Source organism: Martes martes (assembly GCF_963455335.1).
Source record: "Martes martes genome assembly, chromosome: 6".
Classification (NCBI taxonomy): domain Eukaryota; kingdom Metazoa; phylum Chordata; class Mammalia; order Carnivora; family Mustelidae; genus Martes; species Martes martes.
In genome coordinates this window covers 88151121-88175850 of record NC_137893.1, presented here as the reverse complement: position 1 = coordinate 88175850, position 24730 = coordinate 88151121, and the positions used below count along the sequence as shown (strand labels likewise).

At 45.4% G+C, this 24730-nt stretch overlaps 1 protein-coding gene across 5 annotated transcripts in view; it reads left to right on the top strand.

The window, feature by feature from the left end:
- Window positions 1–24730, top strand: part of CCND3 (cyclin D3) — an 85928-nt gene that overhangs the window by 45637 nt on the left and 15561 nt on the right. Inside the window, exon 2 of one of the 5 annotated variants that reach the window (XM_080805781.1) lies at window positions 7934–8018. The exons of the other annotated variants lie outside the window; for them this stretch is intronic. Coding sequence (XP_080661907.1) covers window positions 7934–8018 — 85 coding nt within the window. The remainder of the gene's footprint in view (window positions 1–7933; window positions 8019–24730) is intronic. 5 annotated transcript variants of the gene reach the window in all.

The window sequence follows — 24730 nt, the reverse complement described above, 5'->3', positions numbered from 1 at the left end:
CCCTTGTGTAGTCCTACACATAGGCAATATTTTTAAACTAATAAACTTAGTTTTTAAGTTCAGAGAAAAACTAAGCAAAAAGTGCAGAGTGTTCTCATTTACCCGCCCGTCCCCACACATACACAGCCTCCGCACTGTCAACCCTGCTATGGACATCCTTCACCAAAGGGCACATCCGTTCTAATCATTGTCCCATTATTATCATTATCACCCAAAGGCCATGGTTTACTCTAGGTTCACCCTTGGTGTTATACCCATTTTACGGGTTTTGACAAACGTGTCATGACACGTATCCGCCAGTGCGGTATCACGCAGAGTCGTCTCACTGCCCTAAAAACCCTCTGGGCTCCATCTCTTCCATTCGACCATCCGTCCCCACCAGCCCCTGGCAACCACTGATCTTTTCCCTCTTTGCATAGTTTTGCATTTTCCAGTCTGTCATGTAGTTCAAATTATATAATAAGCAGCCTTTTAAGATCGGTTTCTTTCACTTAGGAATATGCACTTCAGTTTCCTCCTTGTCTGCATGAAGCATGGTTTCTTTATCCATTCACCAACTGAAGGACATCTTGGTTTCTTCAAGCTTTTGCAATTATAAATAGAGCTGCTGTGAGCATTCCCAGGCAGGTTTTTTTTTTTTTTTTTTTTTTTTGTGAATGTGTTTTCGGTTCACTTGGGTAAATGCCCAGGAGCACAATTTCTGGAATTATGGGAAGAATGTATTTAGTTTTGTAAGAAACTGCCAGACTGGTCTTCAAAGTGTCTCTCCCGTTCTGCACTCCCCCCAGCAATGACAGAGAGTTCCTGCTGCTCCACACCATCATCAGCATCTGGCGTTGTCAGACTTCTGGATATTGGCCATTTAGGTGTGGAGTGGTATGAAATAACAGAAAAAATATATGTTGGTCTCTGCCCCTGGTTCCTGGCACAGAGCTTCTAAACCCCTGTAATTTCCTGTGATAAGAGCATTAGGAGCGGGGCGCCTGGGTGGCTCAGTGGGTTAAAGCCTCTGCCTTCGGCTCGGGTCGTGATCCCAGGGTCCTGGGATCGAGCCCTCCATTGGGCTCTCTGCTCAGCGGGGAGCCTGCTTCCCTTCCTCTCTCTCTGCCTGCCTCTCTGCCTGCCTGTGATCTCTGTCTGTCAAATAAATAAATAAAATCTTTAAAAAAAAAAAAAAGAGCATAAGGAGCATCTTGTGTTCTGATATTTGATCTTTGAGCCAGGTTCCTGACATAGGGATCTGAAGCCCCTTGGTATTTCCTTGGGAATAGGAGTGTCTTTTGTTCTAATGAAGTGACTCTGGGTGGGTTCCTGCTTGGCTCCTGGTTGGGCCTGCTCACTAGAAAGACCATGATTAAAAGCTTGGAATTTTCAGACCTGTCCCCTCATTCTGGAGAGAGGGGAGAGGGGATAGAAATGGAATTAATAATTAATGCCTCCATGAGGAAGCCTCCACAAAACCCCAATAGTCTGAAGTTTGGGGAGCTTCCAGGTGGGTAAACACATCCACGTGCCAGGAGGGTGAAACACCCCAACTCCACAGGGACAGAAGCCTGGAACCTTCCCAGATCTTGCCCTATGTATCTCTTCATCTGGCTGATCGTCTGGCTTTTATCATATCCTTTAATAAACTGGTCAAGGTCAGTAACTGTGTCCCTCAGATCTGTGAACCAGCAGTTTAGTCAGATCCAAGGAGGAGGTGGTCATGGGAACCTCTGACCTGGAGACAGTTGGACAGAGTTCTGGGTAACCTGGGACTGCTACTTGTGACTGGCATCTGAAGTAGAGGAAGTCCTGGGGGAGTAAGCCCTTCGCCTGTGAGATCTGACACTCTCTCTCAGTAGATAGTGTGAGAATGGAGGTAAATTGCAGGCCACCCAGCAGGTGTTGCAGAATTGCTTGGTGTGGGGTGGGGGGAACCTCCACACATCAGGTGTCAGCAGCATTGTGAGTATGGTTGTCACGTGAGAGTAAAGGACAAGCATATAGGAGGGCTATGAGGTTTTTCCTATACATGTGATATCTCATCTTTATTTTAATTTTCATTTACCTGATGACATGTGATGTTGAGCAACTTTTCATATACTTATGTGCCATCGGTATCTATTCTTTGGTGAGGTGTCTATTCAGGATTTTTGTCCATTTTCTAATCAGATTGTTAATTTTCATGTTGTTGAGCTTTAAGAGTTTATGTATTTTGTTTTTAAAGATTTTATTTATTTATTTATTTATTTGACACAGAGAGAGAGCACACACAGGCAGAGGGAGAGGGAGAAGCGTATTCCCTGCTGAGCAAGGAGCCTGATCCATGTGGGGCTCTATCCCAGGACCCCATGATCATGACCCAAGCCAAAAGCAGATGCTAGCCAACTGAGCCACCCAGGCACCTCAAGAGTTTATATGTTTTATATATTTATTTTCCATAGCCTGTCTCCTCATTCTCTTGACATTGTCTTTTGCAGTGCAAAAGTTTTTAATGTTAATGAAGTCTAGCTTATTAATTATTTCTTTCATGGGTCATGCCTTTGCTGTTCTAGCTACAAAGTTATGACCTGATCCAAGGTCATTTAGGGCTTTTCCTATGTTTTCTTTTAGAAGTTCTGTAGTTTGGGGGACACCTGGGTGGCTTGGTCGGTTAGGCATCTGCCTTCGGCTTGGGTAGTGATCTCAGGGTCCTGTGATCGAGCCCTATGTCAGGCTCCCTGCTCCTCTCCTTCTGCTGCTCTCCCTGCTTGTGCTCTCTCTGTCTCTGTCAAATAAATAAATAAAATCTTTTTAAAAAAAAATAGAAGTTCTATAGTTTTGAGTTTTATGTTTAGGTCTATGATCCATTTTGAGTGAGTTTTTGTAAGGAATGTAGGCCTATATCTAGATTCATTTTTTGGTGGATAGATGTCCAGTTGTTTCAGTACCATTTATTGAAAAGAATATCTTTGCTCCATTGTATTGCCTTTGCTCTTTTATTAAAAATCAGTTGAGTGGCACCTGGGTGGCTCAGTTGTTAAGCCTCTGCCTTCGGCTCAGCTTATGATCTCAAGGTCCTGGGATCGAGCCCTGTATCGGGCTCTCTGCTCAGTGGTGAGCCTGCTTCCCTTCCTCTCTCTCTGCCTGCCTCTCTGCCTACTTGTGATCTCTGTCTGTCAAATAAATAAATAAAATCTTTAAAAAAAAATGGGAGATAAAATACACTGCAGTAGGGGCGCCTGGTGGGCTCAGTTGATGAAGCGTGAAACTCTAGATCTCGGGATTTTGAGTTCAAGCCCTATATCAGATGTAGGGATTACTTAAAAATAAAATCTTAAAAAAAAATAACAACTCAAAAACCAAAAATTCTTCAGTAGATTATAGAAGGCCATGAATACCAAACTAAGGAATTGAAATTTATATGATAGGAGCAGGAGGAGCTCTGGAAATTTTTGAAATATAATTAATATGATCAGAGCTTAGCTTTATAACATCAATTGTGTTTAATAACATGAAAAATGCCCATGAGATAATTTTCACTAAAAGTTTAGATGTACTGTGATTATAGTCAAGTTTAAAAAAAAAAATCTCTTGTATGGATAAAAAGCCTTCATGTACTTTTTTTTAAAGATTTTATTTATTTATTTGACACACAGAGAGAGAGAGAGCAAGCACATAAGCGGGGTGAGCAACAAGCAGGGGGAGAGGGAGAAGCAGACTCCTGGCTGAGCAGGGAGCCCAATGTGGGACTCGATCCCAGGACCCTGGGATCATGACCTGAGTGGAAGGCAGCTGCTTAACCGACTGAGCCACCCAGGCACCCAAAAGCCTTCATGTATTAAAAAAGAGTGGCTGGAAGGAATATTATCAAAATGTTCATAGAGACGGTTTTGGTGGTTGGTAAGAGTATGAATAAGATTGGATTCTTTTTCCTTTTCTTTCTGGTTGTCTGTATTTCTTATATTTTCTTTAACTGAGTGTAACTACTTTTATGATAGTAAGTTTAACCCAGCAACTTAAATGTGTACAAGAGGGCACCTGGGTGGCTCCGTCAATTAAGTATCCAACTCTTGATCTCAGCTCAGGTCTTGATCCAGGGTCATGAGTTCAAGCCCTGCATTGGGCTCCACACTGGGCATGGAGCCTACACAATAAGTAAATGAATGAATGAATGAGTGTGTGCAGGATAGGAGGGAGGAGTACATTAGATGCAGAGAGTGGAAGCAGGGATATGGGTTGGGTTTACTGCAGCAATCCAGGGGAAATGGAAGGAGAAGCTGAACTGGGACAGGGGCCATGGGAGGAGGAGGGATGTGGATGTGTTTCTTGCCTCGAAATGGATGTGTGAGGAAGCCTTACTACAAGTGTGGTTGTTAGGAGAAGAGGCTCTGGAACCAGGCTGCTAGAATTGGAATGTGAACTTGGCCAAGTTGGGCAAATTAGTCTTTATGTTTCCTAAGAGTCTGTAAGCAGGAATAATAGTTACACCTGCCCAGTGAGGTAGTTCTAGGAAGTAACTGAGTGAGTACATATTAACTGCTCAGAGCAGTGGTGCTCAGCTCATAGACACTGGATGGTTTAGCAATTATTCTTACTACTTACCCGGCCTCCGTGGAATTGGTGCTGAACGTGATTGCAGAATGTGCAGTGGAGTGGAGTGAAGGTTTGAAGGTTACTGAAACATTATCCCTTACAGATTAATTTTTTATAAAATATGTTTATAAATTTTTTTAAAACTTAGTAAGAGTTTTTTGAAACTGAGTCAGGCTGTCTCCAATGGTGAGCTCCCAACACTGAGGCGGGTTTTTTGTTTTTTTTTTTAAGATTTTATTTATTTATTTGACAGAGATCACAAGTAGGCAGAGAGAGGGTGAAGCAGGCTCCCCGCTGAGCAGAGAGCCCAATGCAGGGCTCGATCCCAGACCCCAAGATCATGACCTGAGCCAAAGGCAGAGGCTTAACCCACTGAGCCACCCAGGTGCCCCCACTGAGCCACCCAGGTGACCCCGCTGAGTCGGTTTTAACAGGCACTGTACAGATCACTTAGGGGCTGGTACAGGGCTGTGATTCCAAACTAGTTTTTGTCAGAGGATGTACTGGGTGTTTTGGGTGATTAAGTTCATTCCGTTAAAAGTATTGTCCTTGGGACGCCTGGGTGGCTCAGTCAGTTAAGTGTCTGCCTTCAGCTTGGGTCATGATCCCAGAGTCCTGGGGTGGAGCCCCACATCGGACTCCTTGCTCAGCAGGGAACCTGCTTCTTCCTCTGCCTGTTGCTCCCCCGGCTCGTTTTCTCTCTTTCTCTGACAAATAAATAAATGAAATCTTAAAAAAAAAAAAAAAGAAAGAAAAAGAAAAGAGAAGTACTATCCATTGGGGCATCTGGCTGACTCAGTTGGTAGAACATGCAATTACTTGATATCAAGGGTGTAAGTTTGAGCCCCACGTTGGGTGTAGAGTTTACAAAAATTCATCATCGTAATAATAAAGATTAGACAAACCATAATAGATGCTTAATCATAGGAAATAAAGTAAGGGTTCCTGAGGGGGAGATGGGTGGGGAATGGGGTAATGGGGTGACGGCCATTAGGGAGGGCACGTGATGGAATGAGCGCTGGATGTTATAGAAGACTGATGAATCACCGACCTCTACCTCTGAAACCAATAATATGTTGTATGTTAATTAATTGAATTTAAATTAAAAAAATAAATAAAAGGAAATAAATGAAAATGAAACATAATAATAAAGATTAGATTTTTTTAATAAGTACCATCCTTTATTCTGAGCCCTCTCTAAGGGCTTGGTGCTCAGGTAGTCTTTGTTTTATGAAATATGGTATATATAGACCAGAGGTTTTTTCCCTAATACCCTCACTTGACAATAGTCTTGCTTTTTTGTCTCCAAAATTTTGGGGGAAATTTTACTGGTCTTTGAAATGTAAGTTTCTGGGAACTAGGGTTGTGGGGAAAATGAATAATTTGGTTAGGCTCAAGTAGGCGCCTTTGAATCCCCTTCTGAACCTGAGAGTCTATCATTTCAGGGCCACAGCTTGGACCCCCTGATCCCAGTGAGTCATTCTGCAAATGAGAGCATTTAGGTGGGGGACTGGGGAAAGAGGTGAATGGTTCTGCACCACTCGGCCGCTAGAGTTCATAGAGTTCTTCTAGTGGACGCTCTTGGCAGCCAGCTTGTGGGGGGGACCACTGTCCTATGGCCTTGAGCGTCCTGGTCTTCCATCTTGCTGAAGGCTCCTGGTGGGGAGGCTCTGTGCTCTGTGCCACGGTGTTCCTGAACTCCTGTTCCCGTGCGCCAGGAGGTTAGAGTCTGAGGTCAATCCCCCAGGATCTCTACTCCAAGGAGCTTAGAGTCTGACGTCCTTCATATACAAAGGATGGTTTTGTTACCACAACTTTCTCACATATAAGATGAGGATAATAGTACCATCTAACAGCCATGGAGAGGCATATCTGCCTACTTCCCTCACCTCCAGCCAGAGCTGCAAAGAAAAATCCGACTCTGAGAGATAGACCGTGAGATCAAAGCAGACTGGAGGTGTGCTGAGTTACCTTAAAGAGAATGGCTTCCAAACCATGACACCTTCATTTTCCCTACAACCCTAGCTCCCAAAAACTTAACCTAACATGGCTACAAAGAAAGGTCCATTAGCCCTGGATACTTTATGTATGTATGTATGTATTTATATTGTATTTATTCATTTGAGAGAGAGAGACAGAGAGCACAAGCAGGGGGAGGGGCAGAGGGAGACAGCAAAACCGACTCCCCACTGAGCTGGGAGCCCAAAGACATGGGGCTCAATCCCAGTACCAGAGATCAAGACCAGAACTGAAGACAGACACTTTTTATTTTTTTTTTTTAAGATTTTATTTATTTATTTGACAGAGATAGACAAAGCAAGCAAGGGAAGACAAGCAGGGGAGTGGGAGAGGGAGAAGCAGGCCTCCCGTTGAGCAGGGAGCCTGATGCGGGGCTCTATCCACCGACCCTGGGATCATGACCTGAGCAAAGGCAGATGCTTAATGACTGAGCCACCCAGGCATTCCTGAAGACACATTTCAACAACTGAGCCACCCAGGCAATCCCAGCTCAGGATACTTTAAAAAAAAGAAAAAAGAAGGCACAAGGTCACCGAGGAGAGAGGGAGGCTGACCTGGTCTAGTGATTTTCCCTTTTGTGGAAAAAATGACCTCTCCCAGCCCATACCCCCAACATAGGAACCTTGTTGGCTGCCTCCCTTTGTTCCGCTTCTTTACTCCCTAACTCCCTTCTGCTTTGCCTCTGGCTGCCTTTCGTGAAGGGTCTACACGGAGAAAATGTGCTGGCCAGAGCCCCCAAGTGCCTCTGTCTTGTCCACTCAGTCGCTGTGTCTCCCACTGTTGGATTACGCTTGGCTGTGTGGGGTGCGCCTCTGTCTGGGAGCACTGTTTACCTTGAGTTTGCCCCAGGAGTGGAGGCTCCCCTGGACGTGTGTTGGCAGGTCCTATTTTGGAGCCTGAGAAGCTGAGGAGGCAGGCCCAGCCCTCGCTGAGGTCATGCCCTCCTTGTGACCTTGGGGCTTGCCTTCCCAGCCAACACCCTGTACCTCCATTCGCCTTACCATCCCACCCCACTGGAGTTCCTCCAGCTCCGCTCTCCGTGTTCTTGTGAAGATGAAGTTCAGTCAGTGGCAAAGAAGCGCATGCTAACATGTTGAAGCATTCTACACGTGCAGATGATGACCGTCGTGATCAAATGGGATCCTGTGTGTATAGACTCTCAAAAGTGTAACCCTGTTGCCATATGAATTACCCTAGTTCTGTTGGGAGTCAAGAACCGTGGGAAATTGACAGTTGGGCTCAAGAGAAATAGCAGATTGGCCACCCCCCCACCTTTGAGGGTTAAATTGATAATAGTGCCAGGGTTTACCCAGAGGAAGAACTAAGATGGGAACTGAGCTGGGCTGTGGTTCAACAGGTGGCTGCCTCTCTGTGACCCCGGCTTAGTCGGGCTGTTGTTGAGTGGAAACCAGGGCACTTGGGACCCTCCATCAGGACAGCCGGTGAGTTTCCCCGTAAAGCTCAAGGGCAGGGCACACGACCACGTGACTCACCAGACCCTGAGCTCAGGCTGCTGTTTTTCCACTGGACTAAAGTGAACCCCGGAACCCTCCAGCTGCTCCTGCTTGAGGGGAGGGGGCCGTGCCTGCTTCACCGCTTCTTGCCCGTGACAGACACTACGCCAAGGGGTCCCATATGGGCTGGATCCTGGTTGATGGGGCCCATCCAGAGTAGCTCAGGGGTTCTTTTTCAAGGTGGTGTATTCTGGATAACTTGGACATGTGTTTATATTTAGGAATCACTTGGTGGTTGAGAGGTGGCATGGAAATGGGGGTGACTGGCTCCTATTAGCTGTGCTGAGTACTATTCTAAGGAATTAATTTGTTATCTCATTTAATTCTCACCCCAAAAGCCCCTGGGTGATAGATCCTGTTTACAGATGAGGAAACTGAGGAACAGAAGGCTTCATTAACCAGTCCAAGACTGTACAGCTACTGGAAAGTGACAGAACCAGGATTTCTTTTTATAATTTTTTATTTATTTATTTTTAATTAACATATAATGTATTATTTGCTTCAGAGGTACAGGTCTGTGAATCATGAGTCTTACACAATTCACAGCACTCACCATAGCACATACCCTCCCCAGTGTCCATACTAGGATTTATTTATTTATTTATTTATTTAAAGATTTTATTTATTTGACAGAGAGAAACACAGTGAGAGAGGGAACACAAGCAGAGGGAATGGGAGAAGGAGAAGCAGGCCTCCCGCCGAGCAGGCAGCCTGATGCGGGGCTTGAACCCAGGACCCCGGGATCATGACCCGAGCCAAAGGCAGACGCTTAACGACTGAGCCACCCAGGCGCCCCACCGGGATTTATTTTTTATAAAGATTTTATTTATTCATTTGAGAGAGAGAGCACAAGCAGGGGGAGAGGCAGAGGGAGAAGCAGACTCCTTGCTGAGCTGGGACCCTGACGTGGGACTCAATCCCAGGCATCTGGAGATCATACCCGAGCCGAAGGCAGACGCTTAACCATCTGAATCACCCAGGTACCCCCCAAACCAGGATTTTTTTTTTCTTTAAAGATTTTATTCATCCATTTGACAGACAGAGATCACAAGTAGGCAGAGAGGCAGGCAGAGAGAGGAGGAAGCAGGCCCCCCGCTGAGTAGAGAGCCCGATGCGGGGCTGGATCCCAGGACTCTGGGATCACGACCCGAGCCGAAGGCAGAGGCTTTAACCCACTGAGCCACCCAGGCACCCCCAAAACTAGGATTTAAACCAAGCAGGAAGTCTGACTGGGGAGTTGGAGCTTGTTTTGTTATTATTGTCATTTTTCTGATGCACACCTAAGGCAGAGAGAGGCTTGTCAAGGTTACACAGCTAGTATGTGGTGGACCTGGGAGTCAACCCCAGGTCCGTCCACCTCCGGGGTTCACACCGGTAAGCATTACTCAATGCTATATCCGTGGTTGCCCTTAATATTCAATAGGAACATGCACTCTAGTATTATATAAAACGTCGTATGACATCCTATTATAGTACAGTCCCCTATCGTAGTATGATCTGTTACGAGGTTACAGTTTATATGATGAATTCTCTATTGTTGAACATTTAGGTTGCTTCCATTTTGTTCCCATTATAAATAAATGCCAAGTTTTTCTTTCTTTCTTTCTTTCTTTTTTTTTTAAAGAGAGAGAAATGGTAGGAATGTTGTTTGGTTTATCAGTTTATTTGTTTCTTTTCAAGGATTTAGAGCAGATGGGCTGAGTTCTCAGATGCTGGAAGAATTGGAGGCTTTGAGTTGACTGCTTGAATGGGGAATGAAATTCTGATTAGGAATGGTGCCAGTGTGGAGAGAAGGAAAGAACAGACCCCGTGCTTCAGCCCAGGGATTTGGCATTGCCTGCTGAGATAGAGAGTTGGGGATGCATTTCAGAAATATCTGTAATTCCCACTTTGGATGTGTTAGTGTTTTCTAGCTTTTTCCAGCCCAGTGTCTCATTGACATTGCCCAGATACACATGGGTGGGGCTGACCAGAGGGTGAGCCATTTTCTTCCCCAGATCAGCCATGTGTGGCCATCTGGAGTCACACCATCTGTCCATCCCATGTCACTTGCTCCTTCAGCCCTTTCCAACTCTGTCTCCTGTTGAAGTTTCCCCTTTGGTTCCTATGTCCCAGGTTGAAAATGGACGAGGAGGCCTGAGTACACAGTGATGACCGTAACGGTCTCACACACTAAGCCCTCAGCATGAGTCCAGTCCTCACTTCTTGTATCCTCACAGCTTTGTGGGATGGGGACCCTTACAAAAACGCCATCTTATGGAGGAGGAAAAGGAAGCTTCAGGAAGTTAAGGGCTTGCCAAGGCCCTGGAGCCAAAGACTGATGGAGCCGGGGTTCAGAGCCAGGGCTGTCTAAATTCTGTGGCCACATCATGTGAACTGCCACATCTACTTTGCAGCCTTTGTGATGCACTATAAAAAGAGGACCCTGTAGTTCTTGGGGGGAATTTGCAAGAAATCAGCAGGAACATGTCCAATTACCTGCATGTGTGTTTACCAGATGGGCTCACTTCGAGGGTATTGGGACCTCGAAGGATCCTGGAAGTATCTTTCCTGCCTTATTTTAAAAGTGAGTCAGAGGAGGTCTAGAGAGATCAACGGACTTGTCTAAGGGCAAGATGTTAGGCCAGCCAGATTAGAACAAAGGTCTTCTGATGCCCACCCTGTGGCTCTCTAGAGGCAAACAGTTCTTAGCTCGACTCTCTCTGGAGCACTGGGAGATGAAGCATGTGCTAGTAGGGCAGGTACAGAGAGATAGGAGTAGGTTGGTATTGCTGGGCATTACTAGGGTTCATGGAGAGAGGGAACCACAAGAATCCTCTGATTTTCCACTCCTTATTCCCTCACATACCTAAATTCTAGTTCCACTGTATAGAAAAATACAAGTGGGAACAATTGTCAGGAAGGTAGCATGGCATAATGATTAAGAGTCTGGGCTCCAGGGGTGCCTGGGTGGCTCAGTTGGTTAAGTGTCTGCCTTTGGCTCTGGTCATAATCCTGGGGACCTGGGATTGAGCCCCACATCAAGCTCCCTGCTCAGTGGGGAGCCTGATTCTCCCTCTCCCTCTGCTCCCCGCCCCCCCGATTATGCACACTTTCTCTCATGCTCTCAATCTCTCTTAAATAAATGAACATATAAATAAGAAAAGAGTCTGGGCTGTGACATTAGACAGCCCAAGATTCACATCCATCCCTGAGCCTCAGTTTCTTCATCCACAAAATGGGAGTTATAGCTCCTCATCCCATGGGGCCATGGTAAGACGGAAATGAGACGACGCTTACAGAGGGACTGGCACAAGTTTGTGGAAAGAGAAGAACAATCTTGAGGTTGTTTGAGTTGGTAGAAAAAGGAGAACACAAAACTGGTAACCAAATATGTGATTTCAACAAAAGGCCAAATATTTCTTCATTTCATCTGAGTCATTATTTCCCACAGGCATCGTCCGTGGGGTGCTCATTGCATATCCCCACACGGAGGTGAGCGGCTCGGTGACCTCTCTTCTGGTGAAGAGTGGGGGTTGGCTCAAGATGGTACAGGATGTTTTTTACTTCCTGTCTTAAAAGCGATGGGAGATGGCAAAAGGAAGATTGTTAATATAAACTCAAAATCCGGATTCTTTCTGAAGGGCATCTCCTCAGCTATGTGACCTCAGATGAACCCCTCACTGTCTCAATTGTCTCTTGACCACAAGGTCATTGAGATGGCCACATAATAGCCACTTTACATGTGGTATCTTATTTAATCCTCAGACAAGCCTGCCGGATAGATATTACCATCCCATTTTAGATAAAGGAGAAGACTACAGTTCGGGGAAGTTAAGTAACTTCTCAGAGGCCACACAGCACGCAGGGCCAGGGGAGCGGTGGATCCGTGACATAAGCCCGGGGCTGACCCCAAACCATACGTGCTTCCTGGTCTACCCGGGGTAGGTTCAGATTTTGTTGGCTCCAAAGCTTATGCAATTTTGGAAGCCCTCTTTAAGGAAAGCAATACAAAATCACAAAGTAATATTACAGATACAAGAGTGGATGTTTATTTAGATTTTTTTTTTTTTATTTAGATTTTTTAAAAAGATTTTATTTATTTATTTGACAGAGACAGAGATCACAAGTAAGCAAAGAGGCAGGCAAAGAGAGAGAAGGGGAAGCAGACTCCCCGCTGAGCAGAGAGCCCGATGTGGGGCTCCATCCCAGGACCCTGAGATCATGACCTGAGCCGAAGGCAGAGACTTAACCCACTGAACCACCCAGGCGCCCCTGGATGTTTATTTAGATTTTGCAGTGAAATTACCACTTTATATTCGAAAAACATGCCAGAGCCCAAATATCACAAACATCACAAACCCCAGAAAAATAACATAACATTTGTGATAACTGCTTGACGCTCCTGTGTAACACCTTGGTCCTATGTCTTCTGGTTACATCCTCTTTGGTTGTGTTTCCCTATGACAATGATTTTGTAACCTTTTCCATGGAGATAATAAAAAAGATAACTCAGTGTTTCTCTAGCATGGTTGATTGGAAGTTGTTGGGTTTTTTTGTTTTTGTTTTGTTTTTTTAAGATTTTGTCCATCTGTTTGACACAGAGAGAGAGAGAGTACACAAGCAGGGGGAGTGGGAGAGGGAGAAGCAGGCTCCCCGATGAGCATGGTGTCTGATGTGTGGCTTGACCCATCCCAGGACTCTGGGATCATCACCTGATTTGGAGATATATGCCTAACCGACTGAGCCACCCAGGCGCCCCTGATTGGAAGTTTTTATTTTTTTATTATTATTTTAAAAAATATTTTATTTATTTATTTGACAGAGATCACAAGTAGGCAGAGAGGTAGGCAGAGAAAGAGGAGGAAGCAGGCTCCCCACGGAGCAGAGAGCCCGATGCGGGACTCGATCCCAGGACCCTGGGATCACGACCTGAGCCAAAGGCAAAAGCTTTAACCCACTGAGCCACCCAGGCGCCCTGATAGGAAGTTTTTTAAAAAATTATTGACAGGGGTGCCTGGGTGGCTCAGTCATTAAGCGTCTGCCTTGGGCTCAGATCATGATCCCAGGGTCCTGGGATTGAGCCCTGTATGAGGCTCCCTGCTCAGCGGGGAGCCTGCGTCTCCCTCTCCCACTCTTCCTGCTTGTGTTCCCTCTCTCCCTCTCTCAAATAAATAAATAAAATTTTAAATAAATACATAAATACATAAAAATTACTGATAGTCTAGAAAAGTTTAATTCAGTTTCACAAGTTATTATTGGTAATATCATATAAATGTTAGGATAATTGTCACTTTTGGAAAAGCCTCCATCACAGTTTCTTCCACAAGATTTTAGGGTCTTTCATGTTTTCTGGTGCAGTGATTCATCTAAAATAATTCTGGAATTGTGGACACTTCTTACCTGATTTTGAGTCGGCTAAACATAATCTTTGTTATCAGTATCTTGGGTTAAATTGGTGAAAAATTCTCATTTTTTCTAGTACCAGCCTCCCGTCTCCCAACCCCTTGAGATGGAATGAGGATGGTTATGTTACTGAAAGACTCATAATTAAAGTCCTTTCTCACAAGTCTATGACCTTTTCAAGGGAATTCATTACAAAATACCGGATGTGAAAACATTTGAAGCATTCGGATGATTTGGCCTAGAAAGAGGAAGGCTAGAGGCAGCGAATAAATAACCACCTTTAAGGATATGAACCTTTGTGGGCATTGGAGGCAGCAGGGTGTATCTGAGCCTGATTCCAAGACCTGGGGAGAGGCTCCAGTAACTGCCTAGTTAACAGGTTCTGCAAGTCCCTTTGAACAGGTTGGCCTAAAATGGATAAGAAGAATAATAGAAAAGTGTGTGAGTGAGAACAGCTCCAACTGCTTCGCTTTGGACCCAAAGGGTGACCCGTGGTCTGGCACCTGCTGTGGGAGCTGGTTTTGCATCACTGGGGTGGGGTGGGCTTCGTGGGGGCACCTGACTGGGTCACTTGGTAGAGCATGTGACCCTTGATCTCAGGGTTGTGAGTTGAAGCCCCACTTTGGGCCTGGAGATGAAGGAAGGGAGGGAGGGAAAGAAAGAGAAATGCATAATCTCGGGCCCTACCCACCACTGCTGATTGGGAATCTGCATTTTCACAGAGCTGCAGGTGGTTATCTGAGAAGCCCTAGACAAGAGACTGGAGCTGGAACTTCCGATGTGCCTGCCCAGCCTTGGCAGCTGTCTTTTTCCTTGCTGTACCCTTAACCTTAGGAACTGGCCTCTTTCCTTGCTTCTGGCAGTCACCCATTGTGTGGATTCATTCCATCTCTGTTTCTCCCACCTGACTGCAGACTCCTACAGGACTGAGTTCTCTTCTTTGATTTCTGGCCCTTCACAGTACTGGCACCCAGGAAGTACCATTTATGGAATGCCCACTGCATGCCAAGAGCTTTGCCTCTCTTACCTCATTTGGCCCTCGATTCAGGCCTGTAGGCTGAAACAAATATCCCTATTTCATGTATGTGTGTGTGTGTGTGTATGTACATACACTATCTCCATGCCCAAGCTGGGGCTCGAACCCACAACCTCAAAATCAAGAGTCGCATGCTCTACCGATTGAGCCAGCCGTATGCCCCAGATAGCCCCCATTTTATAGATAAAGAAACTGAGACCCCGTCACTTGCTTGCCATAAGTGGCAGAAGCTGGGAACCAACCGAACCCAGGGATGTCTGATTCCAAAGCCCTCAGTAAAGGGGATCAGTAAATGTTGCTTGAATCACTTACTGACTTGATTAATTGATTAAGCATTAATTAATGTTCTTATTTATTCATTGAAGAGACCGTGGGAGATGAGCAGTGGAATCTTTTTCTTCTCGGTGAACCCTTTCTAGAACTGGAGCTGTCTGGCATCAACCTTCTAGAGGCAGGGGGGTGAGCTGCAGAAGCCCCCAGCCCATTCTGGGAGTGGGGAGGTGACATGCCTATGCCAGCCCCACCCCTTTCATAATGTCCTCCGTGACTCAGCAAAGAAACCATAGGTCTGAAATCAGAGATGAAGCAAAAAGAAAAGAAAAGAAAAAAAGAGACCCAAAAAACAAAAAACACAACCCTCAAAAATGTTTTCTTTTCCTGGAGGAATTTCCCTTTCATGTTGCTCATTCCTCTGCCAGGGAATCCAGGAAGCCTTGGGCTTGGGGTCAGCTGTGACCCTCCAGTCTGGTTTCTCTGGGGCTCACCACCCCCTCCTGACTCCTCCCTGGCCCCGGGGACAGCACAGGCCTTCTTCCTCAGCGGTCTCTGGTTCTGGGCCGCCAGGGACCCGTCCAGCCCAGCATTCCTTAGCTTATGCTACATTGTTAATCCTGATGCTGGACCCAGATTGTCTGAGTTCAAATTCTGCCTCTACCTCTTATATTTGTGTGACTTTGGGCAGGTCATGTCACCTTTCCTCTTCGGTGAAGTGGGGATGAGAGTATATTTGAGGGTTAAAATAATTCAACTATGTAAAGCACTTAGACCAATGCCTGGCACAGAGTCATCACTTTATAACCGTTCTTGTTGTTCTTACTCGTTACTGAGGAGTTGTTAATACCTGGACGAGACCTGGGTGATCTTGTGCCGAACTTCTCTTTCCATTTGCCTAGCCTCAGCCCAGAATTTGCATGGATTCCCAGTTATTCATGCTTTAGAGAGTTTAAGGGGGCAACTGCAAATGAGTGAATAAATTAATAAAATTAGAAAGCTCTGGGTTGCTCTCTGAAAATGAGATTATTTTCATGGGCGATGAGGCATGAGTCAGTCGAGTTGATTTGGGAATACCCACATTCTATCTGGGAGGAGGGTGGCCCTCTGAAAATTTCCAATCATGGCAGTGACAGACCTGCTACCAAAGGCAGTGTACTGCTAGATTGATAAATTCAGTTTGCAGCTCTCCAGACAACAGGGGAAGGAGAGTAATTCTTGGCTGGAAGCTAGCTTGCAGTTCTCAGCCCTGGGTGCATTTCGGAATCACTGGGGAGCAAACATACAGAACCTGGGCCCCACACCTAGAGATTCTGATGTCCAGGCCTGGGAGTGGAACGGAGGCATCAGGTTTCTTAAGAAGCTCCCCAGGTAATGAGGAATGAAGTCCAACAGTAACCAGAGACAACCTAATAGTAACAGAGCACATTATTATAAACCCGGGGGTTCATTTCTCTCCCCTTTGTAACCATCCCCACAAGACAGCTTATATTATCCCGGTTTTACAGGTAAGAACACTGAGGTTTGAGTAATTTGGCCAAGGTCACCAGCAGGGCCGTTGTTAAACTAGGTCTGAGTCTGAAAGCTTGAATGCATTGTGCCACATTCCACACTGCAGGAGGTCAGCGGGGAAGAAACTTCCCAGAAATTGACATTAAGATTGTTCCCTCTGTTGTAAACTATAAAATCGATACATAACAGGTCAGAGCAAAGATATGCAAACTGATTTAAAGAGACACAAAGGCTCCTAGAGCCAGAGAAGGCTCAACCTTCACCTGTGGCCTCTATTAACATATCTAAATAAAGACTGCCTCAGTGGGGGTGGGAGGGTGCTTGGGTCATTGGTCTGGCCCTTTGTGCGCTGAGGGATGGGTCCTGGGCCTGCCGACCCCTGGCATCGTGATCTGTGATCTGGCTTCCGCTTTTCCCCTGGGCTTCCTTCCTTTCTCTCCGGACCTCTCGGACTGTCATTTCCTTCCATGGGTCCTCTTTCTCCACCTGCCCCTTAAAAGAGGGTGTTTTCTGCATCCCACTCTCCTCATATTCCCCAGACTATGACTGGACTGCCCCGTGCTGAGGACTTAAGAGGTGTGTACACCAGGTGTCCAGACTGTAGGCATCAAGGTTAAGGTCGGGGAGAGGGTAAGGTGTCATCAGACAGGAGGGGGAGCTCCCATCCGAGATGGCTCGCTTGCTGCTGTGGACCCTAGAAATTTCTTTACATTGTTTTTTAGCCTCAGTCTGTTTATCTGAGAAATGGGATGTTAATGCCTATTGTACGTGATTGTCATAAGGATGAAAACAGACAGTAGGCATTCCGAGCACTCAGTAAGAACGTTTTGGGTTTTTTTTTTTACATTTTATTTATTTATTTGACAGAGAGACAGACAGTGAGAGGGAATACAAGCAGGGGAAGCGGGAGAGGGAGAAGCAGGCTTTCTGCTGAGCAGGGAGCCCGACGTGGGGCTTGATCCCAGGATGCCAGGATCACGACCTGAGCCAAAGGCAGACACTTAACGACTGAGCCACCCAGGCACCCCAGAACATTATTAATGGTACCTATTTATTATGTCCAGCTGGCATAGGACTTCTCCATGGGCACTTCAAAAGCAACGTGTGAGACAGAGAACCCTTTCCCCTAAATCTGTTCTTTCACTTAGATTCCTAGCCAGATTCTGTACAATTCTGGCCAAAGCCAGAATCTCTAGTATCATCCTGGACTGTCCCTCCACTACCATCCATGTGGCTACTGAGTTCCAGTGATTCTGTGTCCTGTGTTTCTTCCATTTTCATAAGCCACCCTTGGAATTTCTCATGAGGTTATTGCAAGCACCTCTTTTTAAAGTTTTATTTATTTATTTTTGAGCAGTTTTTGTGCCCAGCTGGGGCTCGAACTCATGACCCTGAGATCAAGCGTCCTCTGCTCTTCTGACTGAGCTAGCTAGGTGCCCCAAGGTTATTGCAAGAACCTCTAAACCGCTTTCTCTATTTACTCCTCCCCAAACTCCCAACGCTTGTGTAGTCAGGTTCTGGTCCAGATGCAAACCCTTTAACAGCTCTCCAGTGCCTTTGGGCGCAGCTGAAATTCTGCTGTGGCCACAGGCCCTTCAGGATCTCCCCTGCCTTCCCGTCCTTTCCCGTCCCTTCCCATCCCATTCCATCCCGAGGAGGTTGTCTTCCTCGCTAGGGCAGCATCACTAAAGTCCTGAGGCTTCCGTCTGTCTTTCCAACAAGACTGAACCACTTGAGCTCTCGACCCTTTTGGGGGTCTCTGGATGCCTGGTGTGTGACAGGCTCTCTCAGTAGGAGGCTCTTCTGATAATCTTTGGTGTGGGCCAAGCCTCATCCTAAACATCCAACATCCTCACAGCTCTATGGGGTTGGCATGCTTCATTCTGCTCTGCTTACATGGATGGCTAAGCCCTGGTCTGGGTACTGGGGATATGGCAGAGCATGCAGCATGGGGGGTGCTAGAAACGAGGGGAGGGATTTCTATTTTATCTAAGAAGGTCAGGAAAAGCCTCTCTGAAGAGGAGCAGAGACCTGAGGGAAGGAGGAGAGGGGGCTATGTAGGTATCTAGGGGAAGAGTGGTCCAGGCAGAGGGAATAGCCAGGACAGAGGGGATCAATAGCCCCATTTGACAGATGAGCAAACTGAGTCTAGGTAGGTTAAGCAAAGTCACAGGAAAACCCAGGTTGTGTAACTCTTGACTCAACCATCCCTCTATAAAGCCTTTTGCGGGACACCTTTTGGGTGCCTTGGCTGAGGGGTGACTGGCTCTGTTGTTCACCCTGCAGCCCTCTAGTTGGAGCTTGCTTCCCGTGTCAAGGAGAGCATGGGCTGATCCACGGCCTTGGCATTCAGGTTCACTCGGTGGCTCTGTTTTGCTTTTCTGTGTATCCGTTCCTGTGGCCTTTACTGGAGACAATTAAACTGTATCTACTCCTCAGGCAGTCTCAGAAAGCACACTTCTGCAAAGCCGAGGACCAGACCCTGAAATATGGTGGTGATTTGGCCACGGCAAATTCCCCGTCCCTGGTCAGTAGTCAGAGGGGCCTCTGTGGGTGACTGCCGTACCTCCCCCCATACCTTCCTTCAGACTTCAGCAGGAAGATCTGAGGCGAACGTCTTTGCAGGGGTGGCATCTGAGCTGGCCTTGGAGGACACGGAGCATGGCCAAGAGAGGCACGGATGAGAATTTCGATGGAAGGAAGTATGTGAGCGGCACAAAAGTGTCATGTGCTGGACCATATAGTGCCTCGGGAGTGTAGGTACTCAGAGGATGTGTTTGTTGAGGGAGAGGAGATAAGGCTGGAGGGAGAATGTAGGGTAGATCATGACAGCCTTTTTTTTTAAATGGCCGACTTAGCGTGCCCATTTCAGATAAGTGGTCTGGATTTTATCTCTGTAGTCATAGGGATTTTAAGATTTGAAGAAGCAAAGGAAGCATGTGTGCATTCCTGATGTTTTTGAAAGAATGCCTGGGCAGTAGTGGGGAGCGGGGTTGGAGGGGGTGCTTGGGGGGAGAGAGAGGATTGCACCAGTCCAAATGTTAGGTGGGAGCAAGAGGCACTGGAAAAGAATGATGTCAGCGTCTTTAGCTTGGATGACTCGGTGGGTCACAGTTAATTGACACATAATACAAAGGAGGACGGACAGGTTTTAAACACCTTGAGTTCGAGCCAGCTGTGTGACATCTAGGTGGGGGTGTAGACCAGGAATTCGAGTTGGAGTTGAGAACTGGAGAAGCATGAAGGCTGAGGCTGAAGGAAGAGAGGGGAGTCTCAGCTGTTTGTGAGAAGAGAACATAGGGCTTTGGTTTAAGCCCTGGAAGGTGTTTACAGTTCTTGAGGCTGATGGAGGAAGAGGAGCTAAGGAGGGAGCTGTGGAGGAGTGTTTTGGTGAAGGCATCTCTGGGACCATTGGACAGAGCTCAGCAGCTGATGAGAGGTGATGGAGGCCACATCTCAGGGGGAACCACAGTTGACCTAGTCTGGGTTGTCTGCCCAGGGCCACTCAGAGATCAGGAGTGCTTCTGCTCAACCTACATTTGTTTGCATGGTCTTCCGTGGACATATGTCCAGCCTCCCACTGTTGAGAGAAATCTCCTGAAAGTGAGGATCCTGACTTCTCCCCCATTATTCTCCAGGAAGTTCAGCCTAGGGTTTTGTACACTGTGGGGCTCAGAACACTAGCGAGGGGGCTGAATGGCTAAGTGGGATGTGTGGCTGTGGTGAATTTGATCCATGTCTTCTCCTTGAGTTCCTTTTTAAGAGAATATCTTGTTTCATGGAATGAGTGTAATCTGCTCTCTGAATCTTGAGTTGCTTCAGGCCTGCTCCGCCCATTGGCCCATCCATCCGCCCATCCATCCATCCATCCATCCACCCATCCAACCATCCATCTATCCTGTGTAGACTTTTGCTAAAAGTTGAACACTTTGCACATGGAGTTGGGGGGGCTCCCAGTACTTGTCATGCCTTATCTTACATTACAACAAGCCTCTGAGGGAGGCATGACTACCCTGTTTTGCGGATGAAAAATCAGATCATTTTCCCCAGGTCACACAAGTGAGGGGTAGAGTCAGGCGGTCTAACCCAAAAGTCCCTATGCTCTCAATTGTGAATGGTGAGGCCTCCTTAGGTAGGAGGTGATCATAGAATTTATTCTCCCAATTGGAATACCTGAAAAAAAGTTTTATCAAGGGGCATCTGGTGGGCTGTGAGTTTAAGCCCCACGTTGGGCATGGAGCCTACTTTAAAAATAAATAAATAAAAAATTTAAAAAAATAAAGTCTTATTGAGATCTAATTTTCATACCATAGAATTCACCTATATTGAGTTTACAATTCTACGGTTTCTTTGGTGGGTATTTACAGAGCTGTGCAGTCATCGCCATCTCATTTTAGAACATTTTCATCAACCCAAAAAGAAACTCAGTACCCATTAGCGGTCACTCCCCGTTACCATCACCACCCCAGCCCCGGGCGACCACTGATCTATTTTCTGTCTCTATAGATTTGCCTATTCTGAACACTTCATATAAATGGAAGTTTATGAACTGTGGTCTTTTTGGTTGGCTTCTTTCACTTACCATTAGGCTTCAGGGTTCATTCCTGCTGCTGGAATGCATCCGGTTGGCCTTTCTTTGCATGAATGACCATACGATAGTCCATTGTATGGATACACCTCATTGTCTTCCTTGGATTTGTTCACGTGTTGACAGATGTTTGGATTGCTTCCACTTTGGAGCTCTTATGAGTAATAATAACACTCTGACATCTGTATACAGGTTTTATGTGGATGTATTTTTTAAAATTTTTTCTTAATTTTTAAATTTTTCTTAATTTTTCTTGCATGTATGCTCAGGAGTGGAATTGCGAAGTTATATGGTAATTCTGTGTTTAATGTTTTGAGGAACTGCCGAACCATTTTCCAAAGTGGCTGCAACATTCTGGGTTCCCGCCAGTGGTTAGGAGGGCTCCAACTCCCACATCCTCACCAGCACTTGTTATTCCAAACCTGGAGGCTGTTGATGGTGAAAGGGTCCACCATTAATAATTACACCAGCATAACCAGTAGCAATGGGAACATCTGAACTCTACCTACTTAGCAAAAAAAAAAAAAAAAAAAAAAAAAGAGAGAGAGAGAGAGAGAGAGAAGATTCAATTCCTGATTTCAGGGAACTTTTCTGGCCACATGATGAGTCAAAGCCCAAAAAACCCCCATACTTGAGTCAATTAAAGAATCAAGCAAAGGTAAATTATTAAGAAGGAAAGCAAAGCACATTTTATTTCTCCCAGGAGATTGTGTTCTCTTTAATAAGAAAAAAAGAACTGTCTTATATTTGTATTTGTTTAGGGCCCCAGGAATATCTTGGTACGTCATAGGGCCTCAGTAAGGATCTGTGGAATAAATGAATGAATGAGAATGAATAATACAAACTTTCCTGGAGGGAATGTAAAAAAAAGAAAAATGGAAATGAGTCATCTGGCCCAGATTTGTGAGTTTGGAGGAAGTGTGGACCTTTTCTAAAAATGGGGTTTTTTTGCTCAGTGTGGAACAGCACTAATGACAATTTTATTTGTTTATTTTTACTAAAGACAATTTTTTTAAAAAAGATCTTATTTATTTATTTGACACAGAGAGAGACAGCAAGAGAGGGAACACAAACAGGGGGAATGGGAGACGGAGAAGCAGGCTCCCCACTGAGCAGGGAGCCCGATGCGGGGGCTTGATCCCAGGACTCTGGGATCATGACCCTTAGCCGAAGGCAGATGCTTAACGACTGAGCCACCCAGGCACCGCTTTGCTAATGATAATTTTAAAGGGAAAAAGTAAATTACCAACAATTAGAGGATTCTTCAACTGGATTTTGCGAGTGTAGATGGCTCGTGCAAGGTGGGAGAAAGACCTTACAAGCCTACAAGCCAGGAGTCTGGAAGCAGAGTACACAGCTTTATGCAGAACACCTCTACAGCAGGCTAACCAGATTTGGGAATGAGTGGATGTAGGACCTACCGCCAAGAGAGGGTCCAGTGTTTTATTCACAGGAAACAATGAGAATAATTTAAAAGGACCCTTAACTGGCTGTGTGCCCTCAGGGAGGTCAGCTCCCCTCTCTGACCGTCATTGATCCTTCCAGCTCTAAATTTCCCTGATTATTCAGCCCTACAGCCCTGGAAGCTTCTGTAGGATTGGTGGCCCAGAAGGTAGGCCTTGAAGGAAAGAGCTGGATTTGGAGAAAGGGGTAAGATGCCAGTGGCGGGTGATAAGGGCTTGAGGTGGACTGGAGTGCTCTGTCTGAGATAAATTGGAGAGGGTGGTTGGGGCCTCTCGAAGGAGAACTTTAAAAGCCAGGCTGGTTGACTTTTAAATTTGACCTGATAAGCAGGTCCTTGGACTGAAGATGAAAGGAGTGTCTATGAGAGATTAATCTGATGGCTCTGGGCCATCGATCTGGATCTATCTGGAAGCAGTGTAAAGACCGAGAGGCTCTCAGGGAGGCCTTTGCAACAGTACTAGAAGCCCAGCCCTTCCAAAGAGGGTTTGAAACTCCTACCAGTCTCACTGTATACATGGCTTCTCTAGAGTTCAATTTTCCTTAACCATAAGTAACTTAAATCATTATTTTTATATTACAACAATTATTCTCCACCAGAATCCTAAATGTATATATAAATTTCTAAGGCAGAATGTTAGATGTCAAATACATTTCAGGTTTGCTGGGGACAATTTTAATTCAAAATTAATTTTAATTCATACTACCGGATTCCTCAGAGGGAGATGCATTCTCTCTTCTCTGCTGTAAAGGGTTTACTTGGTGACAGGTTTTGGGAAATTTGCTAAAAGTCCACTGGAAGGATGGGAAGGGTGGGCTCTTAGTTTCAGGAGTGGTTTTGCTTTGGCCCAGGTAAAGGATTAGATGTCGGAAACCAAAGAAAGAAATCCAAGATGGTGGCAGAGTTTAAAATCCTCAGAAGAAAGATGGTGCTATTCATAAAAATGTACCAGGTGAGGGGCAACTGGGTGCCTCAGCCAATGGAGTCTCCAGCTCATGATTTCAGCTCCGGTCCTGATCATAGGGTCCTGGGATGGAGCCTGAACCCTGCCTGGGGCTCTGTGCTTGGCGGGGAGTCTGCTTGAAGAGTCTCTCCCTCTGCCCCTTCCCCCACTCAGTATCCTGCACCAGCTTTCTATCTCTCCTTAAAATAATAAAATAAATAAAAAATTTTAAAATGTACCAGTTGAGAGAAAGGAGGGAAGATGATGATTTACCATGAGAACATGGGGAACAGATGGCCTTGCTAGCCCCAGGAAAGGACTGGGCAGATTGGACATGCAGGAGGAACTGGCACTCCTGGGTCTTTCTCAGCCTTTGCCCTTGAAGTTCTCCCAATGGCCTAGATGTTTGGCATTTTGCCTGCTTTACTATTAATGTATTACTATGAGACAGGATGTTTACTATAGGGTTTTTGTAGATGTCCTATATCAGACTAAGGAAGTTCTCATCTGTTCCTGCTTTGCCAAGAGTTCTTTCTTTGCTTGCTGTGAGCGGGTGTTGAATTTTATCAAATGCTTTTTTTGGGTATTTGTTTATGTGATTATATGGGTTTCTTTACCCTTTAATCTTTTTGTGTGATAAATTGTATAGATTTTAAAAAATAAACTATCCAAGCATTTTTGGCATGAAGTCAACATAATCATAACATAGTATCCTTTTACATATTGCTGGACTCAGTTTGCTAATATCTTGCATTGGATTTTGCATTCATGAATGTAATTTTCTTTTCTCATGCTGTTCTTGTCTGGTTTTGGAATCCAAGTGACACTAAAAATAAGTTGAGAAGGGAACCCTCTTTTTATATTTTCTAAAAGACTTTAGGTAATATTGAAATTGCTTCTTTCTTGAATTTTCGATAGAACTCTTTGCCTGGTTGCTATTGAAGGTTATCCCATCATGTGGGTGATAGTAGAGAAAGGAACTTTTATTTGAGGAATTATATTAAACAATAAGGAACATCTATTACCTCATACATCACAAAAAGTCCAGAAGTAGGTGTCCCAGGATTGGTTAATTCAGCAGTTCAACAACTTTATCAGGGAGAGAAGTTTATTCTGATTTTGTAGCTGTCATTGTCATGCTTCTTCTCTTATTGCAAGATGGCTGCAGTTGCTCCAGGCATTGCAACACAGTGGTTAAGAGGGTGGATTTTGTAGCTAACACTGGTTCCAAATCACATAGCTATATGACACTAGGCAATGCTTAACCTCTCTGGAAAATGGAATGATAATGGTATTTTACCTCAAAAGTTTACTGTTGTATGGATTAAATGAATTAGGATTTGGTTTTATTTTTTAACTCTTTTTTTTTTTTAAGATTTTATTTATTTACTTGACAGAGAGAGACACAGGAGAGAGGGAATACAAGCAGTGGGAGTGGGAGAGG